The following is a 27,477-nucleotide window of genomic DNA, read 5'->3' as shown; positions in this document are numbered from 1 at the left end:
CGTTCCTGGTTACCATTTAATTTTAACAGGATAGAGTTCGTACCCATGTCAATAACAGCTTCGTATTCTCTTAAGAAATCGGCTCCTAATATAAGATTGTATTCCATTTTAGGCAGCACAATACATGGATGTGACACCAGCAAATCTCCAATCTGGATGTCAAGTAATACCTGCTCCTTACAGGACGTTACTTTGTCAGGTATAATCCCTTTAATTTTTACCTTTGAAATTGGTATAGACGGGATACGAACTCTACTTTGAATGTCCGAAACTAAGGCCTGTGATACTACACTGACCGTGGCTCCAGTGTCAGCCAGACAGCGTACGTTTAAACCGTGAATTCTGGTATAAATTACAGGTAATTCTTTCGGTCTGGGCAAATTACTTTTATTAGGATCCTCTAATAGATCATCAGGAGTGATAACCCAATTATGAATAGCTATGGTCATCCAACCGGCATCCTCGCGAAATATTCTATCTCCTGGCACTAAATTTCTCGTTTTTTTTATCCTCTCTCTCGATCTCGGCAAAGCTAGGTGCATTTGGGTTGAGACCCCTCGGCCTGGCGCCATTATGAAATTCTTGGTATGCCAAGCTCGCAGCTCCAGGAGAGTTAGCAGCACTGTGATTCCGGATCGCTTCTTGCCATGTGTCGCGTGTTGACATCTCCCTCGACTCTCTCCCTCTTGAGTGGTAGGCGCCGTCTTGTCTCTCACCATTTCTCGGGCGCAGTGAACTCTCCCTCGGCCTGTCGTATCTCGCTCGGTTCCCATTCCATCGCGGGCGGTTGCTTTTAGAGTTGTAACGTTCACCGTCTCGTCTCCAGTACGGCCGGTCATTCCGCCGTTGTTCGAATGAATTTCTTCGGTGTTCTTGCCCTTTCCATCGGTCCGGTTCCTCCTGCCATGTGCTCCATCTTCGAGGTCGCCAGTTCGTATCTCCTCTGGGTTTCGGATTTTCTTCATCTCGTTCCCTCCGGGTAGGTGTTTGAGTGCCGGAATTTTGACATTCCTTGTGGCTTCTTTCTTCCATCTGCTCTTCTGCCTGTATGTTCACCTTATGGACAGTCTCTATGGCCCGTATCCGTGGCTGATGCAGTGTAGACGTTTGGTCCCAGAGCCTAAGCATTTCTTCCGCGGCCACCGCCGTCGTAACATTAGCCGCGATAAGAGCCCTCTGTACCTCTACCGGCAGCTGTCTGATAATGGTTGTGACGATTTCCAGCTCTTCGGGCTGATGATCTAGCTCTTGCAAACGTAAATATTGGGAAATGAAGAATTCGCTTAGTCTAGTGGGGGTACTATTCGCATATCTTCGTGCGTAGAGTTCCATTCTCAGCGCCAATTGATGTCCCTGATTCCAGAATTTATTCAGGAATGCCCGTTTAAACTCATCATAATTCTTAAATGATTGCCCAAACGCTTTAAACCAAGCTCCAGCAATCCCTCCAAGATACTTTTCTGCCGTGCGTAGTCTGCGCTCCGGTGGTATCTGTCCTTCGTCCATGTAGGTCTCTAACTCTTTCAGGAATGAACGGGGTGTGACCTCTCCATTCCCCTCAAATTTCTTCGGTTTCTCCTCGGGTGCCCTAATCCAATGGTAACCCGGGAATACACTGTCTTGACTGAATAGGGTTGAATTTCCTATTCTTGGCTTAGCCCTAAATGATTCTCCTAGTATCTCATGTCCCTCTTCCTGACTTTCATTCAGGCTGTTACCTCCATACTGGCGTTCCATCGGGCTATGAGTCCTACTCAGTTTTCGCTTCTTTACTCCGTTGTCTTCCTCAATTTTTAATAGGTCCAATTTATCCCGTATATTCTCCATTTCATGTTCTAACCCTAATATACGTTTCTCAGTTGTTCGTTGTTCCTGCTCACGGCACTTCTTCAAACCCTGGACCTCCGTGCTGATTTCCTTCCTAGTTCGTTGTAAATCCAATTCTAGTCCAGCAATTTTAGCCTTATTTTTCTCGGTCGCCCTTTCATATTTGTCTACCACTTCTTGAGTCCTAGCCTCTAGTTTTTCTTCTATTCTGACTAGTTCTTCCTGAGTATGATCCATGCGGACTACGACTGCCACCAAGTTTTCTCTAAATGTTCCTAGTTCGGACTGAGTCTCCTTATCTTTTTCTTCCATGCGCTGTTCTATCCCCTCGATACTATTCTTTACTTCCAGGATTTGCTTCTCTACCGTTCTGTGCGATTCCTCCATCTGTTTACTCAACCTCTCGGTCGTGGTAACACAGCACAGCCGTACATTATCTATTTTGGTATCTAATTCTGCTATGGTTTCCCTAGTTGCTTCATTTTCAGAGGCCAATTGCTCCAAACGAATGCTAGTGTGTTCCCTTAGCTCAGTTATTTGGTTAGCTACCCGTGTTTCGGTGCGTACTACTTGTTCGGTCACCTTTTCTTCGCACTCCGCGATTTTCTCCGTAAGTTGCTCGGTTACATGTACTTTAAGTTCTTTTATCTGATCCGAGTTCCTAATTTCTTGTTCTTTAAATTGAGCACTGACTTGGTCGTTCAAACGTTCCCCCAGCGCCACAAACTGTACCTCGCTTTTGGCACACTGTTCCGTGAACAGCTCACTATTCCTATCCGTTTGTCCTTTAATAGCTCCTACATCCTCTCTAAGCGTAGTCTGTTGTCCTTTAATAATTCCTACCTCCTCTTTAAGCGCCACAAACTGTTCCTCGTTTTTTGCACATTGTTCTTTTATCTGCTCGCTGAGTTGCCTCAGCATCTCTCCTATGTCTACCGACATTCCACTCACTTGTTATAAAGTCCGGCGGGAAAAGCCGCTCCGTATGTCCTCGATTAAATTTCAAATACTATAAATTTCCTACACTTTCTAATTTATCAAAATGTTCCTACTGCTAAACTCTCGAACTTTCAAAGCCTCAATTGGCTACCTCAATCTAATATCATGTCATTCAACATAGGGTAACCGTCAGTACAACACTATGATACAAAATATATATACAACACAAACATAAAATTCTCCCACAAAATGTCATAAACCAGCAAAAACTACCACATGCAAAAATCCAAGCTATACGGTTATACACCTGGAAAACACAACACCCTGCAGGTCAAATCCCCGCACGAATATCCTCCATCACCTCAAGGAAACCACAAAATCAGCACATCCTCGCTAAACACCATCAACAGCAAGATCCATATACTAATGGTAAGACCAAAGACATAACATCACAAAATACCTCTTTGAACTGGCAGTCATTCAACCTCACAAGTTTAACAACATCCTCCAAATATATCCTCAAGCTAACAGTACAGATCACAGACCAAACTTGGTATACCTGCACAACACATAATTGAATGCAGCTGCCATAACATATGCCTGAAATCAAGCCTTGCACGACCTTTATTTACCGAAATATCCGGTCCTGTTTTTATAGACACACATTATGACCTATAGCCCTATTTTATGGGGAAAATCAGTAAAATACCACTTGGTTATGTGAGCTCGTTTACACAAATATCAAGCATCACCTGACGGCATAATAAAATAAACTGTATGACCCTCCTTACTGCAATATCGGGTCCTCAGTTAGCCACACCAAGTTCACCCTGTAGACAAAGGCGCTATGGTCCCTTTTACTGAAATATCGGGCCATTCGTTACTCGTCGTCATTAATACCGTGGCGCTATGGTTAGCCCTTTACGAAAATTCGGCCAACACGATGGCTAGTGCCATTTATACTATGGTGCTATGGCCCCTTTACGGAATTTCGGCCACCACGTTGCTCGGCGCCATAAATACTATGTGCCCTACTGCACTTTAGAGTTCCGTCCAGGCGAAGGCCGGTCTCGAACCCAGAGTACAGTAGTGAACGAACTCTCACGGACGTGAGCTGGTGCACATAGTCTTACCTGAACACAGTCCTCTTCATTCAGCCGGTACAGCGCTCTTCTCAGGGATAACATGGGTATAACGGGGCCACATAAAGATAAAATACTAGGACATGTGCCTACTCAGGTAAGAATTCGCTAAATCAAAATAAAATAAAAAAAATCTAACAGAAAACTCGCTGCATTCATAGTTTAACAAATAGGGATTTATTACACAAAATTGCATTATTTACAAATAAAAGATCATTTCAATATAATATGGTCAAATGACGCTGAGCTGATGACTACCAGTTCACTGCCTTCACGAACTGCAGTACTGCAACAAGCATGTTACAATAGGGTAAGTAACGAAGTTTAGAAAGATGGGTATCTGCTTGATTACACAAAATAATGATTCCCCTAAAAATATACAATGCCTCGCGTCGTCGAACCCCGGTGCAAACAAAAATCACCACAAATTTACAATGACCTGACTTGGTCACGAACCCTAGTCCTATGACAGGTAAGGTGTCCAAGATACCTATGCAAACAATATGAAAGAATCCAATCAACCCATACAAGGGTGTCAGTATAAAACGGGCCAGTGTTAAAATATTACGTAAAACAAATAGGCCATAAAAAGATCACTCCCTGCTTTCAAAACATGAAGGTCGTTTCTTCCCCAGGCACCCTTGACAAGCTGCAGACGACAATAACCAACTCACTAGCCTGTGACGTCAAGCTCAACGACCTCCACCCTCTTCACTTTGCTTGCGGCAGCCCCTAATTTATGAGCACAAATGGTCGACAGGCTAAATTCTTGCCTTTCAAAAGAACACTTCACGTAGTCAGCTGCTAAAGCCCTCATTTAAATATACCTGGGCTATCTGCCCCTGTCTCAATACCTCCAGCGATATAACTCATCTTATTTCCGCCTCCCATGGGCTCAACCTTGATACGACAAAGACACAAATCAATATGCAATAAACACATGGCCATACTAGGCCTCTCCAATACGTACTCTCAACTGCGCTGGGCTCTCTCATATCAATCGCTAATCTTATTTCGGCCTCTCATGGGCTCATATCTCTCAATATTCGGACTCGCTCGCTCTATTAGTGAATCTGGGTGAATTACTGGTCATGTCTTGGTCACCACAACACATATCTACGTCTGCAGAAACAAATGCCTAAATGCGATCAAATAAAAGTACCTATCTGTAGACTAACCTCCTATGCCCAAATGAGTTCAATCAGACCCTTACAAAAACACGTACTTTAAAATAACGCAATCAAAATGAACTATAACTTCGCTAACAAGGACTTTACAAATAACATCTACCTTAAAGTACGGGGTTCGAGTTTGAGGCCTAGCTCTATATTACAAGGGAAATTCTCCTATTACCACAAATCTGCTGCCTGACGGCCCCCATATTCCTATCTAAATTTAAATGACATGCTTGGAACAGAATTGGAAAGCTCTGACCTTAATTTAGAAGACATAGCGGAGCGGCCATCCCTGTGGACCACTGGATCTACCACATTCTGATAGACTGCCGAGCTTGCATCAGGTACTGTTGACCACTTGGAGACATTCTTGCTGGTGTGGTGTCTTCGTACAGCTCCCTCTGTAGTCGGAAGGTGTCCTCTTCGATGTTGTGCTGGTCAGGTGCTCCCAACGTTCCTGGATCGATGCCCGTTGTTGTGTTGGCTTCAGCTCCTGGTTGTGGCTTCTTTGGAATGATGCTGTCAAACACTCGTTCTGACTTGATGCTGGGGTAACTGAAAATAAATTCATATATTACAGACTGTCCAAACTCGATGCCTGTTTCCACTACTAGCGTGTCTCACACGTTACACTGACCAAGTCTCGTTCAGAGTTTTAACCTGGTACACAAGAGTTTCTTCACTACTCTCAGTCACTGTTCTATCACCCTCTCACACGGACAACAAATAGTTTTAGAATTCCTAACCTGAGCCAATATTAATTCTAGCATTTCGTCTGTCATACCTTGACCTCACAGAAATATGAAGCTATTAGTTCATTAGTCTCTTATAAGCAGTACCTCATCTCCCCATAGCATAATCTCATAGGTAAAATCTTCAATTCATCTGGATATTCAAGTTGATTACTTACATCTTTGCAGAAATAGCAGTACAGGTAGTCGGTGTAGCTTGAAGACAAAGCGTTGTTCTCAGGACCAACACGTAGTATGACGATTCGTTCCCGCAGCCTCTCGGTCCACGAATGACTCTGATATGCCCTGGCGGCCTTAATTTATAATTCCGGGTCGCGTCATCAAGCCACTTGGCTGCGTGCAATCTTAGCGTGCCCGGGAAAATTTCCCGCATTAATTATATCATGAGCTCAAATTAGCGAATGCATTAATGAATGCAGCCCTAATGCCTATCAAAATAAAGCAGAAATAATACAGGTTGCAATTCTTGTCTCAAATCCAATGCAACTCTTCTGTAACCAAAGATATTAATTTATTTCATTCTTCCCTCCTAGAATAAGTTTAGCCGCGAACTGGAAAGCGTCCCCAAACTTCATCAAGAGGCTTGGCTTGGGACATAACTTCCTTTAATGAGTTCTGGAGATTTCTCATAATGACGCTCGCGCTCAATTCACATTAGAACGCTTCTTCTGGACCCCTTTATGACATATACTGTAAGACATCGGCTTCGTGGGTGGCCTAGTATGATTCCAATATCCAATCCTCAAATTAATACAATTGCTCCAATGAACAGAATGGTTCAGTATAGTTTATGTGCATTGTTGAATTCATATCCATTGGTGTTATTTTGTGTGTGGGTGTCCCGTGTTTAATACCTCTGAAACTTGGGTTGCGATATGGATAATCGGAAGGCTGTAGAAATAAATAATCGTAACGATAGTGTTACTAGCGACATGCCTAAGCCGGAAAGCGAAATGGAGCAAGGGACAAACGAACTCCATGCTTCGTCCGCGGGAAGCAACCGCTGTAATTTATGCCCTCACGATAATAATGTCATTATATTTCGTGATCGTATTCCTGACGAGAATCGTAGGCGATTAACTTCCCCTTCTCCTAGGCCCAGTTCCGACCGTCATGCCGAAGTGAACCCCGTGTTGAAATTGTGAGAAAATGGAAGTTAAATTTCTCTGGTGAAGGGAAAACCTCCAGTGTAATTGAATTTTTGGAGCGAGTTGAGGTCATAGCTGAGTGTAGCTCGTTACCTCTCGATTTGTTTGTTCCCGTCATCCCGGGAATGCTAGAGGGGCCGGTTCTAAAATGGTATAGGCTTATTAAAGGGAGTATCATAACGTGGAGTGAATTCGCCAGCCGCATAAAGGAGCGATTCGGGGTATCTGATATGGACTACTGTCTGAAGCAGGAAATCTTCTGTAGAACGCAAGGAGTAGGTGAAAGCATCGACGACTATGCCACTGGGATTTTGACGTTATTTAACCGCATGAATGTTAAGGTTCCCGAAGACGAGATTTTCGACCAATTATATAGAAATATTGCCCCCGACTCCAAGCTGCACATTAAACTCTCTCTAGTTCAGAGCGTCGACGACATCATTAACCTGGGTCGCGAATTCGAGGGCATAGTTAGCCAAAACAAACAAAACTGTCCGCCTCCTGTTCCGTCCGAGTGCTCTTTTCCTGACGTCGCTTGTCGTACTCCCAACAAATCTGTTAGTTTTGGTACCTCCCCTCCTCCATATCGTCCCGTCCGTAGCCCCGAACGCAAGCTTAACCTTCAAAATCCCCTCCCGCTCTATGTCACTGCAACCCAGCCATCCAACACAGCTACTGTAAAGGGTGGTAGAGTCAAGTCGTGCTGGAATTGTGGTAAATCAGGTCATGTCTCAAAGAACTGTTGGTCCAGGCCCCCTGCAAAGTGTTCTCAGTGTGGTCTTGTTGGTGTCACAGTGCGCGTATGTCCTCGTTGTAACCCTCAGCAAGGACACTAGAGGCGCGCCGGCGTGATGGCCCGCCGTTGGCGCCTAAGGTCGGTCTCAATAAAAGGATCTGGGGCCTTCCGTCATCTACCCCATGGGCCAAAGTTTATGTTGGGTCTCGTGTATCGTATGGCTTGTAGGATACCGGCTCGTGTATATCTCTTGTAGACACATCCCTAGTGCTTTCTATGAAATTAGAGTATCTTCCTGAAAGTGAGAACCCGAGAAAGTACGTGTCTGTCGATGGACGTGAGGTGTGTCCCGTTGGTAGAACCAAGTGCCATATCAAAATACATGGTTTGTTGTGGGATTGAACGTTCCATGTTGTGCCCAACCTGTCCGCGCCGATCATACTAGGGACCGACTTTATGCTGGCTACCGGCTTGTCCCTCGATTTCATTAATCGATCCTTTGCCTTTCGCTTTAAATCTGATGTCAGTTACCCCTTTGAGACACCATTTCAGCGTCCCACTGTGTCCGCGCTGACGGAACCTCCTCTTATCAATGCCTCATGTGAACTCAGCGAAAACCAAAATCTCATGTTGAACTGCCTGGTAGAGGAGTTTTTCGACGTCTTGACCGATAAGCTTGGGTGTGCCAAGAATTTCTCATACGCCATCGAACTCAAAGATGACGCTCCTGTGAGGTCCCCTTCGTTCACTTGTTCGCCCCACAAGTTGCCCACTATGAGGGATTATGTCAACGATCTGCTAGATAAAAAGGTCATAAGTCACTCCAAGTCCCCTTTTAGAAGTCTCGCCTTCCTAATCCCTAAAATGGACGGCAAATTTAGGTTCGTGATAGACTACCGGAAGGTCAATAAAAACATTGTCTTCGACAGCTTCCCACTACCCACCATCGAAAGTGCCTTCCAGCATTTTCACGGCGCTAAGTACTTCACTGTATTTGACTTCAATTCCGCATATTATCAAATCCCCTTGGGCTTTAAAAGTCGCCCCTGTACTGCCTTCGCCACTCCATTTGGATTGTTCGAATTCAATAAAGTCCCGATGGGCATTTCTGTGGTAGGACAAGCGCTTAGGCGCGTTATGGACTCAATTTTCGGTGACCTCAAATTTTGCTGTGTATTTAAGTTTTTGGACGATCTTCTGATCTTTTCGCCAGATTTGACGAGCACCTGGCCCATCTTCGCGAAGTTCTCAGTCGGTTGCGCAAGCACGGCATCACGATCAACCCAAAGAAGGTCTCTCTTTGTACCAAACGGATAAATTTTCTAGGTCACGTTGTATCTGATTCTGGCATCGCTGTAAACCCTAACCGGGTTAAGTGCATCAAAGATTTTCCCCTGCCCAGAAACGTTCGCGGTGTGCGAAGATTTCTTGGTATGGTAGGATTTTACAGCCGGTTCATCAAAAATTTCTCTCAGATTTCGGCCCCTTTCAACCTGTTAAAAAGAAAAGATTGTCGCTTTGTCTGGAGCCATGATCAAACCCAGGCCTTCGAACGATTGAAACAGGGACTCTGTGAAGCCCCTGTATTGCATAGTCCGGATTTTCCCCGCGATTTCGTCTTCAAATGCGACTCCAGCGAGCTCGCTCTTTCCGCGGTGCTCAACCAAGCTGATGAGCAGGGTAAGCTAGTCCCCGTCGCGTACCTTAGTAAACTACTACATGCAGCTGAACTGAGGTATTCCATTTACGAAAAAGAATGCCTAGCAGTAGTTTTGGGTGTCGAAAAGTTTCGCTCGTATCTTGAGCACCGTCTTTTTTACATCCACACGGACAATCAAGCGCTAATGTGAAAAGACTTCCTCGAACCGCCAGATGGATTCTCCGATTATCTGCGTACAAATTTACTGTCGTACATGTCCGTGGAAAGGACAATGTTGTAGCCGACTGCTTGTCGCGCATGTTCGAGGGAGTAAAGGAGAGTGAGGTCCATCCCGAGGAAGACCGTGTCCAAACCGAGGAAGATAACACCATTAGTATTTTGCAAAATTTCCAATGGTCCTTCACGGATATCTCCGAACACCAGAAGGACGACTCTGAGTGTCGTGAGTTGTTGAAACGGATCGCGGATGGCTCTCTCGAAGACGAGTCGTATAGTGTTAAGAGAGGATTGTTGTCCCGTCGAAGTCGGAAAAATGGTAGTGACAGAATTTACGTACCCTTGAAATTGAGGCCCATGCTACTTCAGTTTTATCACGACTCCTATCTGGGTGCTCATTTAGGTCAATATAAGACTTTAAATTGAATCTCTCTTGACTACTTCTGGCCTAACTTGAAAAGAGATGTTTTAGAGTATGTAAAAGGTTGCGATGTTTGCCAAAGGGCTAAACCCGCGCAGTCTTCTCTCGTTGGACCCCATTCTGCTGACATAGCGACATGCCCCGAGTAAAGGTTATTTATCGACTATTTTGGCCCCCTCACCAAGTCCAAGAGTGGCAACGCTGGGATCTTGTCCGTCGTTGACGCATTTTCAAAATTTGTTTGGCTGTTTCCCGTCGCAAGATAAATTCTAACAACGTTGTACACTTCCTATCCCGGCACATTTTTGGAATTTACGGACCCCCTAAGACGATAGTGATCGACAATGCGTCCTCCTTTAACTATAGAAAGCTCCGACATTTATGCTTTGGGTGGGGAATCAAGCATGTGTTTTTAAGCCCTCACTATCCCAAATCCTCGCACGTTGAAAGGTTCCATCGAAATCTCAAAGCTTGTTTGACGGCCTTTCACAGCGCTGACCAGCGCAGCTGGGACTGTAATCTTGATTTATTTGTTTTAGCATTCAACAGCAGTGTACATGAGTCGCACCGGCAAGCCCCGGCTGCTCTATTTCTAGGCAGGGATCTCGTCGACCCACTGCAATTGAAGTGGAATATTGGGTATCTGTCCAAACCGTCCAGAACGATGGACGTAGAGGCCAAATGGAAGGAAGCAGTTACACAGTTAACCAGGGCTCGAGACCGTGTGGCCAAGAGGTACAATCGAAACAGAAAGAGAGTAAAGCTGGAAGTTGGAGACTTGGTCGTAGTGAAAGTTTTTCCATTGAGCACAGCGACAAATCAAGTCACGGTCATATTATGTTATAAGTGGTCTCAGCCTAAAAAGGTAATCAGATTCCTGGGACCTGTGACAGTAGAATTGGAAGACGTAGTAAGTAAGAGGGTAAGCAAGGCTCACGTCTCGATGGTAAAGGCTTACCATCATAGAAGCCAGCAAACCTCGTATATTTCCACATCTTACGTGTCTGTAGTGGTGTAAATTAACCTTGTCCTTAATGAATTCCGAATTTTCTAATATGCCTTTTCTTTCAGGTAAAATTCGTGTTTCGTGCACGAGAACGGAAAGGAAAGAAAGGAAAGAGAAAAAAAAGTGGTTCGAATTGCTGGAGTTGAACTGAACTAACATCCAGATCCCTGAGTGCATGGAAATATCATACCCAACCGCCTTGACTTTTTGAATGCCTAGATTTCAACCTGAGTGCGCGAATGAGACAGTGAATATGTTACATCCAATAGACATACCCGGATTCTACGGGATAAATGCAGCTGCAATACTGAGCCACACCCTCCCCATCTATCACTACATAAATCAGCGATCCAAGCAATAACTTAGTGAAATATTCATGGGGAATAATATTTGAGGCCCGGATCGTGTCGACCGGGCAAGGCACATACATAACCCTGAGCTGAAAACCCCCCCTTGTAATCAGGTAACAAGGGCAAGACTACCTCTATTAGAAATAAAAGAAGAAATGGTTTAAACCAGGGGATTTATTAAATAAATATGAGAGAAAATTAAAGCAAGAAAAGAAAATCACACAAAATAAATAGGGAAATTCATCGTATTACTGATGGACGTACCTTGTTCTTTCTCACATAGTTGAAACATGGCGTGAAAACTCACTAATACTCTTCAAAAAAAAATGATACGTAATTTAAAATGCTCACTGCTCCTCGACACATCGCTATTACAATACCAGCAGCTTCCTTTCATCATAAACTATTCAACCAGGTCGCCCGTTTTACCGAGATTCAAATATCCAAGGCACTGCATCATGTATTCATTAGGCAACTAACAATGCGAAACGTTCGCACAACAATAAGCCGTGCCGGAGAACAAAAGGCAGATAAGAATAACGACAGATGAGACTGAGCACAGCCTCCATGGACCAATCAAAGCCAAGACAAGACCCAAAGAATACAATAGGTACGCCCATGCGCAAATATGAAACCAACATGGCGGGTACTCAAGCTGAGCATCAGCCATGAATGATAAATAAATATAGGTCTGCGCTGAAAACCAAACAAGGCGCAGAATTTGAAAGACAAATACAACAGGTCAACCGGCATATCAACCTTTCCTCTCCCACACATTCGAACTCACATGCATACCACATTCACGCACACACAATGAGGGTATCGGGAAAATAAAACACGAACGGCCGTTCAGATTTCGTGGTCAAATACAAACCATAAATTGTGACTCCACGGTCATTATCAGTGGGTCTCAATTACTCAAATGTTTGCGTGCGGCGTGCAATTACACATAAGGTCAGAATTGGACATTACTTTATTCACATCACTGGCATGTTGCGCCTCGTACAACCAGGATTGGTGTCTCCTGCGGTCGAGACAAGGGGCACATCACGAGGATCACGCAGTATTAAAGCACGCAGTGCACCAAATCATAACCACAGAGACCCTTTTTCAATTATAACAACAAGACCACAGATACATTCATTCAAGCACATCGTATGACGGAGGGGAAAGATGTATGCCATCGACCGTAACATACGGGAATAAATCGTCACCAAATTTAAATATAAACCAAGTATCACGTACCTGTGATTATCAATGGTAAAATCGAATAGCAGTTAGCGTGAAAGGTCCAGGCTTGAACACATTGAATGAATATTTGAGGCATAAAAATGCCACACCGAACATAGCGGCAGCCATTGTTAGTATCTGCCCCACATAGAACAGCAGAAGAACTCCACAGAGTAAAAATTATCGCTCAGCAAAACGAACGACCTCACAGATAAAAACATAGCGTGTGCTGCTCCCTACTGGACGTCATTAGACTGACACACAAAACTGAAGGAAGCTATTTACATAATTAAATGTCAAATCGTGGAACATGCGATAAGCATGGTTCAAATATCCAGCGGCACCGCCTTTTAAAATGCTCCGAAACTCGTTGATCAGACGAGTGGACGCATTTTAAAGAGGTCCATAACTTAAAACTACGAGCGCGCGCCCACTTAACCTAAGTACTTATGAACTACTTATATCTACAATTATTTACGGACACATGAAATTTGCAAGAACAGTCACCACATTATACATTTTTAAATGAGAAAGTCCGCCTCATGGGAGGTCTGTATTAGCTTGTCACGTGCAACGCTGATTTACATCAGTCCATTATTACACTGTTTCATTCGCGCACTCAGGTTGAAATCTAGGCATTCAAAAGTCAAGGCGGCTGGGTATAATATTTCCATGCACTCAGGGATCTGGATGTGAATTCGGTTCAACTCCAGCAATTCGAATCACTTCCCTTTTTTTTATTTCCTTTCTTTCATTTCCGTTCTCATTCATGAAACACGATTTTTACCTGAAAGAAAAGGCATGTTAGAAAACTGGGAATTCATTAAGGACAAGGTTAATATACACCACTACAGATACGTAAGATATGGAAATATACGAGGTTTACTGGCTTCTTTGATGGTAAGCCTTTACCATCGAGACGTGAGCCTTGCTCACCTTCTTACTTACTACATCTTCCAGTTCTACTGTCACAGGTCCTAGGAATCTGGTTACCTTTTTAGGCTGAGACCATTTATAACATAATTTGGCCGTGACTTGATTTGCCGTTGAGCTCAATGGAAAAACTTTCACTACGACCAAGTCTCCAACTTCAAGCTTTACTCTCTTTCTGTTCCGATTGTACCTCTCAGCCACACGGTCTCGAGCCCTGGTTAACTGTGTCACTGCTTCCTTCCATTTGGCCTCTACGTCCATCGTCCTGGACGGTTTGGACAGATATCCAATATTCCACTTCAATTGCAGTGGGTCGACGAGATCTCTACCTAGAAATAGAGCAGCCGGGGCTTGCCGGTGCGACTCATGTACACTGCTGTTGAATGCTAAAACAAAGAAATCAAGATTACAGTCCCAGCTGCGCTGGTCAGCGTTGTGAAAGGCCGTCAAACAAGCTTTGAGATTTCGATGGAACCTTTCAACGTGCGAGGGTTTGGGATAGTGAGGGCTTAAAAACACATGCTTGATTCCCCACCCAAAGCATAAGTGTCGGAGCTTACGACAGTTAAAGGTGGACGCATTGTCGGTCACTATCGTCTTAGGGGGTCCGTAAATTCCAAAAATGTGCCGGGATAAGAAATGCACAACGTTGTTCGAATTTATCTTGCGCACGGGAAATAGCCAAACAAATTTTGAAAATGCATCAACGACGGACAAGATCCCAACGTTGCCATTCTTGGACTTGCTGAGGGGGCCAAAATAGTCAATGAATAACCTTTCTCCGGGGCATGTTGCTATGTCAGAAGAATGGGGTCCAACGAGAGAAGACTGCGCGGGTTTAGCCCTCTGGCAAACATCGCAACTTCTTACATACTCCAAAACATCTCTTTTCAAGTTAGGCCAGAAGTAGTCGCGAGAGATTCAATTTAAAGTTTTATATTGACCTAAATGAGCGCCCAGATAGGAGTCGTGATAAAACTGAAGTAGCATGGGCCTCAATTTCAAGGGTACGTAAATTCTGTCACTACCATTTTTCCGACATCGACGGGACAACAATCCTCTCTTAACACTATACGACTCGTCTTCAAGAGAGCCATCCGCGATTCGTTTCAACAACTCGCGACACTCGGAGTCGTCCTTCTGGTGTTCGGAGATATCCGTGAAGGACCATGGGAAATTTTGCAAAATACTAATGGTGTTATCTTCTTCGGTTGGGACACGGTCTTCCCCAGGTTCGACCGCACTCTCCTTCACTCCCTCGAACATGCGCGACAAGCAGTCGGCTACAACATTGTCCTTTCCACGGACATGTACGACAGTAAATTTGTACGCAGATAATCGGAGAATCCATCTGGCGGTTCGACCAAGTCTTTTCACATTAGCGCTCATCCACGAGAGAGCTTGATTGTCCGTGTGGATGTAAAAATGGCGGTGCTCAAGATACGAGCGAAACTTTTCGACACCCAAAACTACTGCCAGGCATTCTTTTTCGTAAATGGAATACCTCAGTTCAGCTCCATGTAGCAGTTTACTGAAGTACGCGACGGGGACTAGCTTACCCTGCTCATCGGCTTGATTGAGCACCGCGGACACAGCGAGCTCGCTGGAGTCGCATTGCAAGATGAAATCGCGGGAAAAATCCGGACTATGCAATACAGGGGCTTCACAGAGTGCCTGTTTCAATTGTTCGAAGGCCTGGGTTTGATCATGGCTCCAGACAAAGCGACAACCTTTTCTTTTCAGCAGGTTTAAAGGGGCCGAAGTCTGAGAGAAATTTTTGATGAACCGGCTGTAAAATCCTACCATACCAAGAAATCTTCGCACACCGCGAACGTTTTTGGGCGGGGGAAAATCTTTGATGCACTTAACCCGATCAGGGTTTACAGCGATTCCAGAGTCAGATACAACGTGGCCTAGAAAATTTAGCCGTTTGGTACAAAGAGAGACCTTCTTTGGGTTGATCGTGAAGCCGTGCTTGCGCAACCGACTGAGAACTTCGCGAAGATGGGCCAGGTGCTCGTCAAAGCTGGGTGAAAAGATCAGAAGATCGTCCAAAAATTAAATACACAGGAAAATTTGAGGTCACCGAAAATTGAGTCCATCACGCGGCTAAGCGCTTGTCCTCCCACAGAAATGCCCATCGGGACTTTATTGAATTCGAACAATCCGAACGGAGTGGCGAAGGCAGTACAGGGGCGACTTTTAAGGTCCAAGGGGATCTGATAATATGCGGAATTGAAGTCAAATACAGTGAAGTACTTGGCGCCATGAAAATGCTGGAAGGCACTTTCGATGGTGGGTAATGGGAAGCTGTCGAAGACAATGTTCTTGTTGACCTTTCTGTAGTCTATCACGAATCTCAGTTTGCCGTCCTTTTTAGGGATTAGGAAGGCGGGACTACTAAAAGGGGACTTGGAGTGACTGATGACCTTCTTGTCTAGCAGGTCGTTGACATATTCCCTCATAGCGGACAACTTCGGGGGCGAACAACTGAACGGAGGGGACCTCACAGGAGTGTCATCTTTGAGTTCGATGCAGTATGAAAAATTTTTAGCACACCCAAGCTTATCGGTCAAGACGTCGGAAAACTCCTCTAACAGGCAGTTCAACATGAGATTTTGGTTTTCGCTGAGCTCACATGAGGCATTGATAAGAGGAGGTTCCATCAGAGCGGACACAGTGGGACGCTGAAATGGTGTCTCAAAGGGGTAACTGACATCAGATTTAAAGCGAAAGGCAAAGGATCGATTAATGAAATCGAGGGACAAGCCGGTAGCCAACATAAAATCGGTCCCTAGTATGATCGGCGCGGACAGGTTGGGCACAACATGAAACGTCCAATCCCACGACAAACCATGTATCTTGATATGGCACTTGGTTCTACCAACGGGACACACCTCACGACCATCGACAGACACGTACTTTCTCGGGTTCTCACTTTCAGGAAGATACTCTAATTTCATAGAAAGCACTAGGGATTTGTCTACAAGAGAAATACACGAGCCGGTATCCAACAAGCCATACAATACACGAGACCCAATATAAACTTTGGCCCATGGGGTAGATGACGGAAGGCCCCAGATCCTTTTATTGAGACCGACCTTAGGCGCCAACGGCGGGCCATCACGCCGGCGCGCCTCTAGTTTCCCTGCTGAGGGTTACAACGAGGACATACGCGCGCTGTGACACCAACAAGACCACACTGAGAACACTTTGCAGGAGGCCTGGACCAACAGTTCTTTGAGACGTGGCCTAATTTACCACAATTCCAACATGACTTGACTCTACCACCCTTTACAGGAGCTGTGTTGGATGGTTGGGTTGCATTGACATAAAGCGGGGGGGGAGTTTGAGGGCTGGGCCTGCGTTCGGGGCTACGGACGAGACGAGACAGAGGAGGGGAGGTACCAAAACTAACAGATTTGATGGGCGTACGACAAGCGACGTCAGGAAAAGAGCACTCGGATGGGATGGGAGGCGGACGGTATTGTTTGTTTTGGCTAACTACCCCCTCGAATTCGCGACCCAGGTTGATGATGTCGTCGACGCTCTGAACTAGAGACCGTTTAATGTGTAGCTTGTAGTCGGGGGCAAGATTTCTATAGAATTGGTCGAAAATCTCGTCTTCGGGCACCTTAACATTCATGCGGTTAAATAACGTCAAAATCCCAGTGGCATAGTCGTCGATGCTTTCACCTACTCCTTGCGTTCTACGGAAGATTTCCTGCTTCAGACAGTAGTCTATATCAGATACCCCGAATCGCTCCTTTATGCGGCTGGCGAATTCACTCCACGTTATGATACTCCCTTTAATAAGCCTATACCATTTTAGAGCAGGCCCTTCCAGCATTCCCGGGATGACGGGCACAAAGAAATCGAGAGGTAACGAGCTACACTCAGCTATGTCCTCAACTCGCTCCAAAAATTCAATTACACTGGAGGTTTTCCCTTCACCAGAGAAATTTAACCTCCATTTTCTCACAATTTCAAACACGGGGTTCACTTCGGCATGCCGGTCGAAACTGGGCCTAGGAGAAGGGGAAGTTAATCGCTTACGATTTTCGTCAGGAATACGATTACGAAAGGTAATGGCATTGTTATCGTCAGGGCATGAATTACAGCGGTTGCTTCCCGCGAACGAAACATGGAGTTCATTCGTCCCTTGCTCCATTTCGCTTTCCGGGTTAGGCATGTCGCTAGTAATACTATCGTTACGATTATTTATTTCTACAGCCTTCTGATTATCCATATCGCAACCCAAGTTTCAAAGGTTTGAACACGAGACACATACACAATATAACAACAATGGATTTGAATTCAACAATGGACATAAATTAAAGATCACACTTAAAATTAGGGCCAGAGACTAACTGAATCATGAGATTAAATTAAAGCGACCAGAACTGACTTCGAATGGGTTTCCAGCTCTACCTCGTCCGATTTCCTTTCAGAGGAGGTATCCCAGTCGAGCACGCTACTGCTACCATTTACTGAGCCACACCCTCCCCATCTATCACTACATAAATCAGCGATCCAAGCAATAACTTAGTGAAATATTCATGGGGAACAATATTTGAGGCCCGGATCGTGTCGACCGGGCAAGGCACATACATAACCCTGAGCTGAAAACCCCCCCTTGTAATCAGGTAACAAGGGCAAGACTACTTCTATTAGAAATAAAAGAAGAAATGGTTTAAACCAGGGGATTTATTAAATAAATATGAAAGAAAAATTAAAGCAAGAAAAGAAAATCACACAAAATAAATAGGGAAATTCATCGTATTACTGATGGACGTACCTTGTTCTTTCTCACATAGTTGAAACATGGCGTGAAAACTCACTAATACTCTTCAAAAAAAATGATACGTAATTTAAAATGCTCACTGCTCCTCGACACATCGCTATTACAATACCAGCAGCTTCCTTTCATCATAAACTATTCAACCAGGTCGCCTGTTTTACCGAGATTCAAATATCCAAGGCACTGCATCATGTATTCATTAGGCAACTAACAATGCGAAAAGTTCGCATAACAATAAGCCGTGCCGGAGAACAAAAGGCAGATAAGAATAACGACAGATGAGACTGAGCACAGCCTCCATGGACCAATCAAAGCCAAGACAAGACCCAAAGAATACAATAGGTACGCCCATGCGCAAATATGAAACCAACATGGCGGGTACTCAAGCTGAGCATCAGCCATGAATGATAAATAAATATAGGTCTGCGCTGAAAACCAAACAAGGCGCAGAATTTGAAAGACAAATACAACAGGTCAACCGGCATATCAACCTTTCCTCTCCCACACATTCGAACTCACATGCATACCACATTCACGCACACACAATGAGGGTATCGGGAAAATAAAACACGAACGGCCGTTCAGATTTCGTGGTCAAATACAAACCATAAATTGTGACTCCACGGTCATTATCAGTGGGTCTCAATTACTCAAATGTTTGCGTGCGGCGTGCAATTACACATAAGGTCAGAATTGGACATTACTTTATTCACATCACTGGCATGTTGCGCCTCGTACAACCAGGATTGGTGTCTCCTGCGGTCGAGACAAGGGGCACATCACGAGGATCACGCAGTATTAAAGCACGCAGTGCACCAAATCATAACCACAGAGACCCTTTTTCAATTATAACAACAAGACCACAGATACATTCATTCAAGCACATCGTATGACGGAGCGGAAAGATGTATGCCATCGACCGTAACATACGGGAATAAATCGTCACCAAATTTAAATATAAACCAAGTATCACGTACCTGTGATTATCAATGGTAAAATCGAATAGCAGTTAGCGTGAAAGGTCCAGGCTTGAACACATTGAATGAATATTTGAGGCATAAAAATGCCACACCGAACATAGCGGCAGCCATTGTTAGTATCTGCCCCACATAGAACAGCAGAAGAACTCCACAGAGTAAAAATTATCGCTCAGCAAAACGAACGACCTCACAGATAAAAACATAGCGTGTGCTGCTCCCTACTGGACGTCATTAGACTGACACACAAAACTGAAGGAAGCTATTTACATAATTAAATGTCAAATCGTGGAACATGCGATAAGCATGGTTCAATACCCACGAGGAGGAGACCAGACGGAGGTGTATCTTGCTTGCTTCGTATCAAGAAGACAATATGGTAATGGTGAGAACTACAGATATCACCGTGATTTGCATATATATGTATGAATCCGAACTCTAGTACAGAAGGGTTTATAGAAAATCTCTCAACAGCTATTGCAAAATTGAACAATAGAGACAAAAATATACTTATAGCAGGGGATTTCAAATGCAGGATAGACAAATTTAATACAAAAACCGAACTAATGCTTGGGATAATCATGGATGACGGCTTCACACTAGTAAAGAGAGAGATGGCCTGCAGTGACATTAGAACAATAAGCTTGGGTGGAGCTTTTGAAGGCAGAAAATGTCATAATGTGAAGTTGTGGTTAGAATTCAAGAGGGTATTTATCGGAAAAATAATAATTTACGACTTGAAAATTTTTTGAGTTGTTTCCTTGACATAGGCCTACTGTTTCAGTCCTGACGTCCTCTTCGTACGAAAGAACTTACCACAATAAACATAATATTAGTAATAATCTTACGATTTTTACAAGAATCGAGGTGCCGGAATTTTGTCCCTATGAGTTTCTTAACGTGCCAGTAAATCTGCCGGCACGAGGGAAGGAAGAGAACACAAATTTTGCACCCGACGCATCCAGGGTATAGATTTGGTTTTCTACAAAGGAGAAGGAATAACTATAATTAGGCAAAAAGCTTTGTGGAATTCGGGAGCAGCACCTATTAGAAAGCATTTGCCGCTAGCTACAGATTTCACAATTAGGAGGCATAAGTAGCCTAACGCCGAAGGTATATAAACGAGGCTAAAAGTCAGGTTGTGAGTTTGACGAATAGGAAAAAACCCTAATTACAGCGTTGATGGGGTGAAAGTTCCTTTTGCGGAACACTGTAAGTACGGTACACTAGGTGTTAATTTAAGGAGAGATCTTCGTTGTGGTAATTATATAAGTGTACAGATCTCTGCACATGGTTATCAGGGTGTTTAGGATATGTAGTATGGATGTAAAGGAAAGGGAATGTAAGTCTCTGGTACCGTACCGGTACCGTAAGACCCCAAATAGAGTATGGTTCCAGTGTATTGGACCCTCTTCAGGATTACTTGATTCAAGACCTGGAAAAATCCCAAGAAAAGCAGCTCGATTTGTTTTGGGTGATTTGCGACAAAAGAGTAGGCCTAGCTTTTCAAGAATGTTGCAAAGTATGGGCTGGGAAGACTTGGGAGAAAGGAAGCGAGCTGCTCGACTAGGTGGTGTGTTCCGAGCTGTCAGTGGAGAGACGGCGTGGAATGATATTATTTGATGAATAAGTTTGAGTGGTGACTTTAAAAGTAGGTAAGATCTCAATATGAGGATAAAGTTGTAATTCAAGAGGACAAATTGGAGCAAATATTAGTTTATAGGAAGGCGAGTTACGGAGGGTGATGCCCAATAAATGTCCAATTTCTTTGAAATAATTTAAGAAAAGACTAGCGAAACAACCTGGGCGACTGCGCTAAATGCAGATCAATAGTGACTGATTGATTGCGACAATTACATAATGTGCGATTCTCTTTCGATGTGGCTAGTTTGTTATGTAAATTTCATATGCATTTCTTTGTTTTTGGGACATGTCGCCATAGTTTGCGTGGTTTTATTTTGTTAACGATGTTATTTATGTACGGTTCGTTTCATTAAGGAATTGTGGTTTCTTCAGTTTTCATCGCATATATAATCTTAAACTTATAAAACCACGTCGACTGCCTTGTGCAGGAGTTTTAATTTAAAACTATTTTTGCTGCCTGAATGCGAGTTTCTTTTACATGTCGACATCGTCTGTCATGAGCTACTGCGTTACATTTGCACAGGTGTGTAGCCTATACTCGACACTACCAAACAGTCTCTTTCAGATGTATTAAATATCCAGAAAAGCATCTGTGGGGATGTAACACTTTAAGAAGGTATTAGTTATTGTTTGGGTCATCAGCCTTCATACGAGTTTAATGCAGCTTGCCATGCCATCCTATCGTCAGCTAACCCTTTTATTTCTTTGTAATTTCTATATCCTACATCTGCTGTAATCTGTTTGCCTTCTTCTACCCCTACCTCAAAAACTGACTTCACAAGTTCAGCTGTTGTGTGATCTATCCTTGTATCCCTTCTCATCAAATTATTTTCCTCCCACAGATTCAATTCATTAGTTCAATTTACCCTTCTCACCCAAAGCATTCTTCTGCCTCATATGATAATATAGCTAGTTAGTATCTATTGTGTGAACCCTCTATTTTCTATTCTTGTGCGATACACACATCTTCTTTCCCCTTAGCCATGTTCACTCCTCTGTATATGTGCAACAACCTTAGTATTGTACTTTGTTTGGCATAACCAGGGAAGTCTTTTCATGACCTTACTCAGCAAACGCACAGCAGCTGAACCAGTAATCCACCAGACTAACTCAGCAGCACAATCTCAATTCAAACCAATATCTGGCATACATCAAGGGGTGTGCATCAACATCGTTTATACTGTATTTTGTTGCCAGAAAGTTTACATTTGCTTCATCAATTTATTGCATTACAAGGGTTTAGTATAGTTGTGGATGATAGGCTTTGTCTGTTTTGTCTCAGAACTATGCTGATTTTCAAATATTTCACTTAAGTTATTAAAGCACTTTTCATTGCGTAAATATGTTTTCCTATTAAAAGATCTTGCGTTGCTTTCTGAGCCACTTATTAAAGTGCCACATGCCTGTAGTTTCTCAAGTGAATATGATGATGTACAACATCTCCACTCTTTACCTCTCACAGTTTTTCTAACCTATTGGAAATACACGGCATCATTTCTGCACTTTCTGGACAGTCATACTGTTTTTCCTGTATTTACACATAATCCCCATGTAACTGTAGATTAAGTTCATGCATTTCCTAAAAAAATGGATATCCTGTTCAGTAACACCCAATCTCCAATAGTTAATGCTCCATCGTTCCTTTTCACCTAATTGTACACCGGTGTGCTATATACTGATGGGGTTTATAAACTAGTATATACGTAAGACCAGTGACTCCGTTCCTGTCTTTGTGTTGTATAAATACTTTATGACATCATTTTTTAGCTTCCTTTTCCAAGCTGGGTATGAGAGTCCTAAGGGGTGACATGAAGAGCCTTCATGCATTCAATTAAACACACCAACTGTCTCAGGATACTGGTCATAAATAGTACATGTACCTATTTCCTATCTCCTCACAGTTTAGTGTGAGGGCCATAATGTAACAAAACAAGAGCCTCCTTGTATTCGGCTGAAATATATATACTCTTATTATAAGGATGTTTCTTCTAACTTTAAAGATGTTTCTTATAACTTTGCTGTGGAGCATTCACTATATGGAAGTGAGATGAAGATGACAGCAGAAAGAAAGAAAGAAAGAAAGAAAGAAAGAAAGAAAGAAAGAGGGCAGAAACCTCTGAATGTTGTGTTACCAAAATGTTCTGAAAGTCAGATGGATAGTTCAGGTCACAAATAAAATTTGCATTATGTCCCACTGACACAGAGAGGTCTTGCATGTAATAAACTTTATGCTTGGTCCATATTGAAAATTGTAAATAAATATGAAACAAGTAAGTTTATTGAAGTGGTCAACCTAATCAATACAATACATTCGTGTGATTGTTTATAACTTAGGCATGACACTTAAATTGGGACATGTTTCGCCTTTGTTGTGGGCATTGTGAGCTTATCTCTCAGCCTCAAAATAAGTCGACATCGTTATCCCGATACATTCATATTAAAACCAAGATATAACTAAAATAGTAGTATGGGTTAAAAAAAAATGTGACGGCCCTTTACTGACAGGTAAACAAGATTTAGTGGATTTTTTGAAAGAGTCTTAAACGTTAAACATCCGACTCGTTGGCTGAACGGTCACCGTAGTGACCTTCGGTTCAGAGGGTCCCGGGTTCGATTCCCGGCTGGGTTGGGGATTTTAACCTTAATTGGTTAATTCCAATGGCACGGGGGCTGGGTGTATGTGCTGTCTTCATCATCATTTCATTCTCATCACGACGCGCAGGTCACCTACGGGTGTCGAATAGAAAGACCTGCACCTGGTGAGCCGAACTTGTCTTCGGACACTCCCGGCACTAAAAGCCATACGCCATTTCATTTTAACATTGTTTCATAAGACTGAGAGTGCCTAATCACATGATCATCATTTTAGTAAGTGCCAACAGCAGATATATTACAAATATTTCAAAGACTCTTTCAAGAAGTCCATTAAATCTTGTTTACCTGTCAGTAGAGGACCATCACATTGTATTTTTAACCCATACTACTATTTTAGTTATATGTTGGTTTTAATATGAATGTATCGGGATCCCGATATCAATTGATTTTGAGGCTGAGAGATAGGCTGACATTGCCAACAACAAAGGCAAAACATGTCCCAATTTACATGTCATGCCTAAGTTATAGACATTCACATGAATGTATTGTATTGAATAGGTTGACCACTTCAATATACTTACTTGTTTCATATTTATTTACAGAGAGGTCTTATGGTGACAGTGGGATAGGACAAGTCTAGAAGTAGGAAGGAAGCAGCTATGGCCTTAATTAAGGTATAGTTTCAGCATTTGCCTGTTGTGAAATTGGGAAACCACGGAATACAATCTTCATTGCTGCTGACAGTGAGGTTCGAACCTACTATCTCCTGGATGCAAGCTCATAGCTGTGTGCCCCTAACCACACAGCCAACTCACCTAGTGGGTTACATTAAAGAGAGTGTGAATAAAATAGATAAGGAGGAGAAAGATTTGGCAAAATTAAACCTGGAGAACAGATTGGTAGGATACATGTTAGAGAAACTCGGAATTTGTTCAGCCAAGTTTAAAGGTATATATATATTCAGTAGGTCTATGGTACATACCAGATGATGTAATAGTTATGTGGAAATGGGTAGTCAAGCACAGGATATGGAGACTTGGAGATCTGTATCAAACCATTCCACAGACCTGGAGGGGCCACTTAGTGGGTCCTGAGCAAGGAGTTCATGGTTCAGTCCCAGCCAGTGCATGTGGGATGTTCGAAGTAAAAGGCATGTCCAAGTGATTTGAATTCCATACTAGAGTAGATGCTGTGTAGCTGTGATGAAGAAATTGACAATCATGAAAAGGTACAGGCCTGCTTATTTACTTACTTACTTACCTACTTTGTTGTTTTGGTGTATAAATTTATGTCCCAAAGAATAATATATATATTTTTTTTCAGTTTCTTGTTTCAGTGGACAGTCAGTAAAATAAATTTTCTGCTCACGTTCATATAAATACATCTGTTGCTGTGAGAAATGGATGAGAAAACAGATATCAAGGTGGAACCGGCCTTGGTTGAAGAAACAGCAAGTACATCTTTTGTATGTATCATTCCAGATTACTTTATACCGATTAGAACTTAGTTCAAGTTAAACAATTCTATATGAAAGAAATTAGTGCTAATATTAGAAGACAAATCTCGTATTGTATTTTTTCTCAATTTAAGATACATCTGGCCACTATTGCTGGTGACTACAAGGATGCGGAAAACAGTACAACTTTATTTAATATACAGTATAATAGAAATGTAATGAATCATTGTTATCTAATGACAGGAATATGGCCGGTGTTGTAGTATTGTCAATGAATCCTTCAAAATATTTAATGAAAGATGTAAATCTGTCAATGTAAGACCCAGCTTCTTGAGTTAGGAACTCTTTTGAACATACATAAATAATATATCACATTTTCAAATCTATAAACATGAAGTATTTCTTCTGGAAGAGCCTCTGTGGCTCAGGCGGCAGCATGCTGCCCTCTCATGACTAGGGTCTGTGGTTCAAATCCAGGTCAATCCATGTGAGACTTGTGCTGGAGAGAGCAGAGGCGGGATAGGTTTTTCTCCAGGTACTCTGGTTTTCCCTGTCATCTTTCACTTCATCTACATTTCTTTTTCATAAAAATTCTATTTTTTTGGGGCGCCGACCTAGAAAGATCTTTTGCCCCTACTCCAGCTATATACTCCAATACATCATTTCATTTCATATGTCTGTCATTAATCATTGCCGCAGAGGATGGCGACAGGTTTCGGCAGCTGGCACAATTCCTATCCTCGCTGCTAGATGGGGACTTTGTTCATCCCATTCCTGATGCGCTCAAATGACTGGAAGCAGACTGAGGATTTTCATTTGCATGTCTTCTCAAATAATGTTATGTTTGATTCGTAACAATAGGCATAAACTCTCCAACCCTTAGAAGGTACTTTTGCAGATGTTCCATCGTGTGTTCCTTTCATCGCACAACAGGTCTAGGTGGTAGTCTTGTTGAGCTCCTGCACATTGTAGCATGTTGCTGTTGATGGCCTTCAGATCAGAGGTGATGGTAACCTGGATGTCGTTAATTGTCATTTGAAATGGTGGCTAGTTTTTAACATTCATGCCAATGTTCCTAGGGATAGTTCAAAGTTTGGTTAATTAATTGGCTACTTATTACCTTCAGTGACAAAACAACTGAGCTGGCCCTATTCTCCAGAGGTAGTGGGCATTCATCTTACCCACAGGGTTCTAGTTTTATTCCCAGTGAGTTGAACCATTCTGTACCATGGAATTATTTGGGAAAACTTACCGAGAGTAACATTTAGGTTACTGTTTATCACAGATTACTGGTGGTGACTGGTTGGGTGCTGTTTGCCTTAAATCATGAGATGAGCTGTTCAAATTCACTGTTGTGTTGTCGAAAATTCTATATTATCTGCTTTAGCACCAACAGATTTACTGCTACTTTGCTCATTGGCTGCAGGTTGTATGGAAATTTGCTAACTATTGATTTTTGCTTTTCTTACCTCCTGATTGTCTAGATTTTATGTAATTGATTGTCAAGTTTGAAAAAAACAGACATTCCAAGTCTTTTAAGTAATGGTCTTGTGTGGTGGTGGATGGAAATATTTGGTGAGTTTTAGTTGTTCTTTGAAAAAAATTAATTTCCTACTCTGCTTCCTCTCATTTTGTTTTCTTCTATTGTGTCAATTTCATTAATTTCATTGCTAATTTGTTTACTTTCTGATGTGAAAGTTTGTACTGGCAGCTGGAATATACAGCCAGGTCCATGGGGAGGGATACATTCACCTGATTCTAAACTACTGTTGAGTTCTTGTGACTTATGATTCTGAAAAACATAAGCTAAACATTCAGCATTTGTAGACATGACTGAAAACCAGTGTTAAGAGAGAGCTCTTGGAGGGAGATGATGCTTACAGTATTACCCCTCTTTTACACATTTTAAGGGACCCAAGAAATACCAGCATAAATAGGGAAAAAATGAAAATATTGGGAAAAATTTATATATGTAAAAATACTGTTCTACCAAGTTGAGTAGTTGCAGTCGCTTAAGTGCAGCCAGAGATAGTGAGTTCGAATCCCACTGTTGGCAGCCCTGAAAATGGTTTTCCATGGTTTCCCATTTTCACACTAGGCAAATGCTGGGGCTGTACCTTACTTAAGGCTACAGCTGCTTCCTTTCCACTCCTACTACTTTCCTGCCATCATTGCCATACGACCAATCTCTGTCAGTGCGATGTAAATGAACTTGCAAACAGAAAAAACGCTATTCAAAAGGACGTAAATGTTACATATTTACATATTATTAATTTATAGAGTGTTTTAATCTTAATCCTATTACAGTACATACCTTAAACCGAGATCTAGTGTAAATTAACTGTGAACACTAGACTGCCTTTGTAATTCTGTTCATCCACTCATCAGAGAAAGGTACCATAAGGTAGTTAAAACACTGTGTAATGTAATGTGTTATTTCAGTCGGCTTTTTGTTAGAATGTCTGTAGA

At 42.7% G+C, this 27,477-nt stretch overlaps 1 protein-coding gene across 1 annotated transcript in view; it reads left to right on the top strand.

Moving 5' to 3' along the window:
- LOC136874637 (gastrula zinc finger protein XlCGF57.1) overlaps positions 1 to 27,477 on the top strand; it is a 214,118-nt gene that overhangs the window by 56,705 nt on the left and 129,936 nt on the right. The window contains exon 5 of the mRNA XM_068227988.1: positions 24,889 to 25,017. Coding sequence (XP_068084089.1) covers positions 24,889 to 24,907 — 19 coding nt within the window. The 3' untranslated portion in view covers positions 24,908 to 25,017. The remainder of the gene's footprint in view (positions 1 to 24,888; positions 25,018 to 27,477) is intronic.

Source organism: Anabrus simplex, chromosome 5 (assembly GCF_040414725.1).
Source record: "Anabrus simplex isolate iqAnaSimp1 chromosome 5, ASM4041472v1, whole genome shotgun sequence".
Taxonomy (NCBI): domain Eukaryota; kingdom Metazoa; phylum Arthropoda; class Insecta; order Orthoptera; family Tettigoniidae; genus Anabrus; species Anabrus simplex.
This window is presented reverse-complemented; position numbering and strand designations above follow the sequence as displayed.